This window comes from Salminus brasiliensis, chromosome 18 (assembly GCF_030463535.1).
Source record: "Salminus brasiliensis chromosome 18, fSalBra1.hap2, whole genome shotgun sequence".
NCBI lineage: Eukaryota > Metazoa > Chordata > Actinopteri > Characiformes > Bryconidae > Salminus > Salminus brasiliensis.
The window spans coordinates 25,565,941-25,574,427 of NC_132895.1; the positions used below are offsets into that span (position 1 = coordinate 25,565,941).

General features: G+C 41.6%; 1 protein-coding gene across 1 annotated transcript; it reads right to left on the minus strand.

The window, feature by feature from the left end:
* Positions 1-525: 525 nt before the first annotated feature.
* On the minus strand, positions 526-4,573 carry LOC140539898 (glutaredoxin domain-containing cysteine-rich protein 2). The gene is made up of 3 exons (XM_072662727.1): positions 4,238-4,573; positions 3,067-3,279; positions 526-696 (listed from the first exon to the last, which is right to left on the minus strand). Exons 1-3 carry the CDS (start codon positions 4,571-4,573, stop codon positions 526-528), a joined length of 720 nt encoding a protein of 239 aa, XP_072518828.1.
* Between the last annotated feature and the right edge of the window lie 3,914 nt (positions 4,574-8,487).

An 8,487-nucleotide genomic window follows, 5' to 3' on the forward strand; every position in this document is an offset into this window, starting at 1 on the left:
AAACTATTCCCTGTTCTCCTTAATGCTAAAACTAATCAACTTTTTGTTCAACTCTATTCCTTCCATCCACATAAATCACACTCAGAATCCTATTCGTAGATCCTCTATGGTGCCTCGACACAGCAGATACGTTTGATATCACCCAACCTAATTGTGTTTGCTGTGTAATTACAAATCTTGGAAAATGTTCTTGGAATGAGAATCGGGACTCATTTTCCCGTTCCATCTTGTATTGCGCTGCTGTGCATAAAGAAATGCTTCTCTCGATTAGCTCTCTTTCTTCCTCTATCTCTCTGCCTCTCTCTGCCTCTCTCTAGCGCTGCTTCTCTTGCTTTGTTTATTAACCTCCTATCAGTGTTTTCATTCATTCAATCCCTTACTTGAAAATGCTCTCCAATTGGTGCTGTGAATTGTGCTGTCTGATGTTTTCGAATAGACTTGCACTTCTAAGTCTTAGCAAGGCCACACATCCAAGTGTCATCTGCTGACCAGTGCATTTGCGGAAGCTACAGGCTGTCCAGCAGGTTACTGGGCACATGACTGGCACTGCTCCAGGCCATCAGGGTTGCAGGCCGGACAGCGCAGCTCGCGGATGGACTCGTTGAATCGGTTGGCGAGCATGGACAGCTTGCTGCCATGGCACAAGGAACAAGGGGCGCTGCCCGACCCTCCACACTGTTCGCAACTGGCCACCTCCTGCAGGAAACAAACAAGTAGGCATGTGTTAACTGGTTGGATTGCATCGAGAGCTGTGGTGTTTGCTCCAACTCTGCATGAGCAAGGTCTATCTCAGCTTTCCACTGATTATGCATAGAGCTCATTAGTGGTATTGTGCAAGGTTATACACTCCCAAAGATTTAGAGGGATGATAATTGCAATCATTTCCTTCTAATGGCAGATGATGCTAATGTGCTAATGTGCTTAGACACAAACTCTAACTCTAAGTCTTATTTACTAATGCTCAGAGTGAGTGGTAGATCCATTACACCAACTAAGAAGAGAAGCCTGCCTACTAGTGACTGTGAATTTGATTGGACTAAGTGGGTCCAGACTCACCCATGTTTAACATTGGCCCAGCCAAAATAACCACTCAGATTGGCTTTAAATATGAACATTTTATAAGTGAATAAACCAAGATGCAAAAGAAACTTCACTCAGTACTGACTACAGAATAACAATGGTTATGTCATTACAATGGCCAACCTTTTTATTTATTTATTTGACCTTTTTTAACCAGGGTTGTCACATTAAGATTACACATCTCGTTTACAAGCCCTGGCCAAAACAGTAGCACCTAAACACAGAAATACAAAGACTACACACTAAACAACAAATAAACATTAGAGAGAAGCTAAATAATCAATACATATATAGATACTGTATATGGTAAACAACAAGGGGGCTAAAATGGAATCTTGAAGCACCCCAGCTCTGGCAAGTGTCAAGAGGTGGGATATACTGTGTTAGGCAGCAGGTAAACTTTCAGTTTCCTTACAGGAAAAATGAGTAAGTATAAGAACCAGAGCATTGTTGACAAGGGTCACATTGGCTAGACAACTGGGTCAGAGCATCTCCAAAACATCAGGCAGGTCCTGTGGGGCGTTCCGGTTGAGTGTTCTTCGTTAGTACCAACCAAAAGTGGTCCAAGGAAGGACAACTTCCAAACCAGTAAAAGGCTCACGGGCACCTAAGTCTTATTGATGCGAGGACATGGAGGTCCCACCCCACAACTTACAGTTCTTAAAGGATCTGCTTCTACGTCTTGGTGCCAGATACCAGAGGAAGTCTTCAGAGGTGTTTTGGTGGCACAAGGACCTACTCAGTCTTAAGTAGGTGGTTTTAATGTTTAATGTTTAAAGCCTGATCAGTGTATATGATGTAAATAAGATATTGTTGCTGTCTCAAAATCATATGAAAGACAAAAATGATCTTTACTTTTAACGCAAGTTAATGTAATAAGACAACTCATTGCCACTTAACACATACATTATTATTATTATTACTATTATTATTATTATTACTACTACTACTTCTAACAATGATGATGATGTTAACATAGCTACAAATGCTAAGTAAAGACTTAGTCTTTGATTCTAACAAAGCTCTAACAATATGATAAAAATGAGGGAATAAAGAGCACAATGTTTTTTACATGTGCCATTTATCACTGTGCATAATACATGATGCCTAGTGCCAAGTCATTTTCAATGCTGAATGAGATGCCTTTTATTATTCAGGATGCCTCACATCCAAACTGCTTGCAGACTTCAACAAATATTCTTTATGCCTAGTGAATGTTTTAATAATTTAAATATAATCTCACTTGTACCAAAATGTGATCAAAGTTAGAGGATAAAAGCAGGAGGTAGAAGGAGGTATACAACAATGTAGCTGTTTTTTATTTTTTTACAAATTCCTATTAAGTCTTAACTGGTCAACCAGCTTGGTCAAGTTGGTTACTTTGAAAGACCAGCTAGTCCATCAGACTCAAATCAAATCATACTGGTCAAGAGCTAAGCTGGTCAACCAGTTTAACCAGCTGGCTTACCAGCATAGAGTATGTTCTGGATGACCAGCTACCAGGAACAGCTAATCTTGAGCTGAATGTATTTTTTCTGACATCTGATAAATTTAAACAGACAAACAAGGACACATTTAAAACTGCTCTTAAACCCTATGCCCTATTTCTCAGCACTAATACTCATAGTGCTGAATATAGCAGTGCACAAATGCTGCTTTCCAGTCTATGGGTCACTAAACTAACACTACTGATCCAGGTAATCAAGGTGTTTAGGAGCATCTGAATATTAGAGCCAGGTGTGTTGAAACTAAACCAGGACCAGACTTGGACACCATTGCCCAAGCCATGACGTTTACTGCTTGGTCTTGACCAGTAATAGTAAGGGGGAGGTATTTTGCCCAGTGATCCCAATCGATTTATTGGGTATCTTAATGATGAGTATCAGCTGATACTAATCTGACAAACTTTTAAAAAATCAAAAATATTTTATCTTATTATGAGTTCTTATGAATCCAAGACATAGAGGTCCTGACCTTCATTGACACCTTTTGTCTAGGAGCAGGACTGCGTTCTTCAGTGCGGGAACCTCTTGTTTTGTGCCTTCCCTTGGACCTGGACTCCCTGCCTGGCGAGGCCTCGCCTCCCTCTACTCGACTCCGATGATGGCTTTTACCAGACTCTCCTTTTCTATGGGGAGACCGGATGATCTTCAGATTGCTAGTATAGATGATGATCTTTCCAAAGTCTAGAACTGGGCCCTTGAATGAAACATACAAATGTGAAGGACACAAAGAAGGCTGAAATCACAAGTTGTCATTTAAGGAAAAATACATACCAAAGCCCTGATCAAAGCTCTGTTTCGCCTACTTTGAACCCGTTTGATTCTGCCGCTATAATAAGGGAATGCTATGAATAGAGCATTACATCACACGGTTCCTTTGAGGAAAGTGTGACAAAGGCTGTTGCCAGTCTTTTGTGACAAGTTTGAGTTGCACTGCGGATCTGCCGCAGAACCACTGCAGCAGAACTTTGTGACTGACGTTGTAATAATATGAAGCCGAATTACAAGGCACTGGCACCCAGGCAGCAATGCCCAGCAGGCTATACACCTACCTGTCCACCTGACTAAATGGAAGCCTTGGAAGCCAGCATTGCTAGGCGTAGATATTTGCCTTGTCTTGGGACCCATCTTGGATGTCAGCAAGAGGAAAAATCCCTAAAACCAATTTTGTTTCTTTCATTCAGATAAGCCACTTTCAGCAGCTGCATGCTAATGATAAATTTTGCTCGAGGATTTGGTCTAATTATTCACCCCAATTATCTGAGAGCGGCATTGTGCACACACATTAGGCGGGAAAGAAAAGGAGCGTACACCAAACAATTAAAGCAAAGCTAAGAATGTCAACCTGTATCCAGAGGGTAAACTGACTATGGTTAAAAGCCGTGCCGGAGACTGCGTGCCTCTATAAATAGATCAATTTGGGAATAAGTAATCATACACTGGAGAGGTATCAATTATGTAATGCTACAGTTAGAGACTGTAGTGTGGGAATGGAGAAACCGCCAAGACTTTCTTTGCTGCACTCACAGAATCAGGGACAAAGAGCCACAACAAAGTGTTGGTGAAATGCTGCAGTGTCACAGCAACGCAAAAATGCTATCACTTATCTCAGCTTGAGCACTGCTGCACAAGCATGTTCTCAAGCATCCACTTACTTTTTCTTCACTGTCTTGCAGATCCCCGTAGGCTGAAGGCTTATAGCCACTGCCTCCTCGGTACACGTTGATCCTCTGAGCAATGAGCCCCGTGGGAGGGTACAGATCCTGGTCCTGCATCTCCTCGAAGCCGCAAAGCTGCCCCATGTCCAGGTGTTGAGGGATCTTGGTGTGGATGAAGCTGTGAGGGTACTTCTCCTCGGGACTGTCCAGCTCCTGGCCGTCCTCGTACACGTGCTTCAGCACTCGGCCGCTGTAGGACGAGGCCAGCTTGAACCTCACTTTTCGGGGCTTGCTCTCGTACCTTGGTCCCGGCTTCTTCAGCAGCTCCTCCATGGTCCCTTAGTGGACGTTCACCAACATTAAACGTTCTTGAAAAGAAGCGTGCAGCACCTGTCAACTGTGCTAGCAGTATTGCACGGGAGAACGAGGAGAAAGGGAGAGGTCCGGTCGCTCTCCATTGCATCTCTACTCAATTATTGAGCAGCCAGATCAGGTGTGGAACAGGAGAGGACGAAACTGATACCTCTTGCTTTCATCAAATAATCATGGTTGAAAGAACACAGCAGGTGTTCCTCCATACTGATGAGGAAATGGGCTTTTCAGATATACAGATGAACTATTTAAGATGCAGTACCGATGCATATTCAGTGTCTACCTTAGCTAATTCCTGTTTCAAATTCATTTAAGAAGCTAAAAAGTGACAGCTAATTTCTGATGCGTTTTGCAAAACTCATCCATTTGTTCTTTTTTGTACTGACATACCATATTAAGAACTGTGAAATGTTGAGGGGGGCTGGTGTATACACCAATGAGTCCAAGCATTTTTACCACTCATAGGTGGAACGAATAATGCTGCTTGTCTCCTAGCTATGGTATGTGTCAAGATCTGCAATGTATGTTAGACAGTAGCTGAACAGTTGGTTCCTATAGGCTACATGTTGGATGTGGAGGAAGTGCCGTAGAGATATCAGGGCTTTTGGGGACAAATGATATGGGGTCAAATAATAAAGCCAGATGTTTGTGTCAGGGCATCTAAGTAATGGCAAAACTTGCCTGGTGGTAGGTTCTTAAGCACAGTTGTCTGAAGAGTACCAACATATGTTTGCATGTGGTGGTCATCATGTTTTGGCTCATCAATGTGTATATAGTTATTCTATGGCAGGGATGTTCTGTGTCAACCAGCAGGAAAGCCACCCAGGACTATGAAGGTATACTCCTGCCCTGGGGTGTAGAGTTACTGTGTTGGCTTTTGTGGTCATATACTGTTACGTTTGCAGCATGCGAGTGTTTGTAATTAGGAAGAAAGTTTATAGCAGTCAGAAACTTAGTGTAGGCTAGTAAACTAAGTACTTGGCAAGCAGCTTATTTACGTATTTAGTTAGCTTTTGGATGTAGGCTCATTCAGGCTGGACTGATTCTTCACTAGCAGCTCTCCAACACAGTCCGAGCCCACACCGATCAGCCATAATACACACCGATCAGCCATAATATTAACACCACCTTGTTTCTGCACGCATGTTCCACAAGCAGGTATTAGTTGGGTGGTGGGTTATACTCAGGTGACACTAACATGGTGGTGGTGTGTTAGTATGTGTCATGCTGGTGCAGACACACTGCTGTGGCTCAGACACAGTGGTGCTGCTGGAGTTTTTAGACACTTTAGTATTACTGCTGGACTAAGAAAGGTCCACCAACCAGAAATATCCAGCCAACAGAGCCCTGTGGGCAGCATCCTGTGACCACTGATGAAGGACTAGAGGATGACCAACACAAACTGTGCAGCAACAGACAAGGTTCTGTCTCTGTCTTTACATCTACAAGGTGGACCAACTAGGTAGGGCTGTCTAATAGAGTGGACAGTAAAAACTCCAGCAGCACTGCTGTGTTTGATCCACTCATACCAGAGCACACTAACATGCCATCACCATGTCAGTGTGACTACAGTGCTGAGAATAATAATGCCTGCTCTGTAGTGGTCCTGTGGGAGTTTGACCATTGTAAAGCAGGGTGCCATGGGGGTGTGTACATTGCAATGACATTCACAAATTTTCATGCATATCGATCTGTTGTCGAATAACTGCCAGACCAAGGACAGAAGTTTTTTTTTCTAGTTTCTCAATACAAATAAAAACATTTTTATTGTTTTTTATATCATTCAAATTTGTATTTATTGTTTTGTAAAATACTTGCTTTTTTACAATACTTGCTTTTTACACCACAATTCTTTAACCTAAGTATTTATATTTGGACACACTTGCTAGTTGCAGCTTCTGGAAAGGGGAGGGGGGTTAAGCAAACGCTTGGCTTGAGATTTCTGCTGGACTTGGCAACCCTGTCAGGCAGAATCTTTGGTTAATGATCAAGTCACATCTCTTTTGTATCATTGATATTTGCAGTCAAGTTGTCCATCCTTTAAAAGCCATTTGAGCACATTCAGCAAACTACCCTGAATCTAATGAGCAAAATAGTGATTAGTTGGTCAATGATTTTCAGATGAATTGCTATGCTATAGAAGAGTGCTGGAAGCACAGTGGAATCCGTAGCCTCACACAGCTGTGCTGTGTCTCGATATTCTGACAGTTTCCTTCTTTTGAGCCATTTCAGTACATCACTGGTCATTATGGACAGTGGCCATTTGTATCTGTCATATTTCCACACGCGCCGCATTTGAACCCCACCATGGCATCAACAAATTTCGAAGATTACACCGAGGCCTGTGTGGAGCCGTGTAAGGGAGACAGTAATCTAACAAATGGCCAACATTAACCCTTATGCATTCTGCCATCAATCTGGCAATTATCTGCCCAGCTGACTGTTATTGCATTCTGACTGACTGCTAAGTTATTTTGTCTTTTTTCCACCCAGTTCATAGCTGGTATATTACCGTGGAGTCATTCATGTGAGAAATTGTTTTGCGTGCCTCTTGCTAAAAGAATCATTTTATGTGTCAAGTCTCCAGCTAGGTTGGCCCCAATGATCATTAATCTACACGCAGTCTATTTTCTGTCTTTGTCTAAGTGTGTGTTCTTCTGTGCAGAACTTCCTAAGGGGAACCATTATTACCATTAGTGGGTGGAATACTGCTGCCTTTCACCTTTTGAGTAATTGAGTAATTCACTCCTTTCTTTCGCAGTATCAGCTGATATATCTAAAATTAGACTTGATTTGAGAAAGTTTGTGCACTCTGACCACAATAAGTCATATCGTGCAGCTCATTCTTTGTAAATTTTGTTTGACTGCTAAAATAAATATTGTGCATTGCAGTGGAGAACCATGACTGTTAGACCTATGTTTATAAATGGCAATTTTAAAATAATTTCTGCTGTCTTCCCTATGGGATTCTAGTAGTATGATAGCTTTAACGCCTTAACGCAGAGGTTTATTCTGTAACTTGTACAGGGAGCTATTTTTTGGTAACAGAAGTTTGTAATAACATATTTGGCCTATCGGTGGGCTCTAGGCTGTTTAAGGGGTTAAGCTAACAGCAGTGCACTCTGACATTTGAAGCTAAATATGTTTCATTTGAAGCTTTTAGCTAGCATTACTAAATATTGAACCATGTATGTTGTGTTTTAACTATAACCCTGATTCCTGACACAGGGCCGCTGCTTCTGTTTTCCATTTTATTTAACAACTGACTTAATACTGGTTAGACTTTGAACAGTGAGGAATGTATCTAGAACTTTCAGAACTGGGCCCTGGCAATTATAAATCAAAACGTAATTAGTTTCTTTGTAAGCCCTAACCAATGAGCGAGATCACTTAGCTGTATGTACCTAGATATCTCAGAAACCTGATAGGTCTATTTTTTGTGTTGCCAAGCAAAACTATAAGACGATGTAATCTGACCATGACTGTAATTCTTGTAGGGTTTAAATACTTATTAAATATATATTAACTACTAAATAATTATTCTGCTGAATACAAAAGAATGAAAAAATCTTTTCTTATACCCAGAAATCATCAGGCTCAGTTTGAAGGCCTAGAAGGCCCTGATGATTCCACACTGGTATACAGTGTGTGGATGCTTTTAGGTCTAAAATTAGCAAAGGCTGCAACAGCCCAGTCTGACAGTATTCACGTTGCACTCTGATGAGTACTGCTTTATACATCACTGGTAATTAGTTTCAAGGTATTATTAGTAGTCTAACACCGTTCAATGTATTGTTGCCTAACGCACTGCTTTCGTTATCCCTGTGCCCTCATCAACAAAGAGAGAGAGAGCAGCCACAGAGGATGATGAAATA

Bases quoted from the DNA above. Each gene is read 5' to 3' on its own strand.
- LOC140539898 (XM_072662727.1), bottom strand. From the start codon at position 4,573: ATGGAGGAGCTGCTGAAGAAGCCGGGACCAAGGTACGAGAGCAAGCCC. The intron at 3,280-4,237 runs GTAAGTGGATGC...GTTTCATTCAAG, and splicing joins TGCAAGACAGTGAAGAAAAA to GGCCCAGTTCTAGACTTTGG. The intron at 697-3,066 runs GTGTCAATGAAG...TGTTTCCTGCAG, and splicing joins GTCCTGCTCCTAGACAAAAG to GAGGTGGCCAGTTGCGAACA.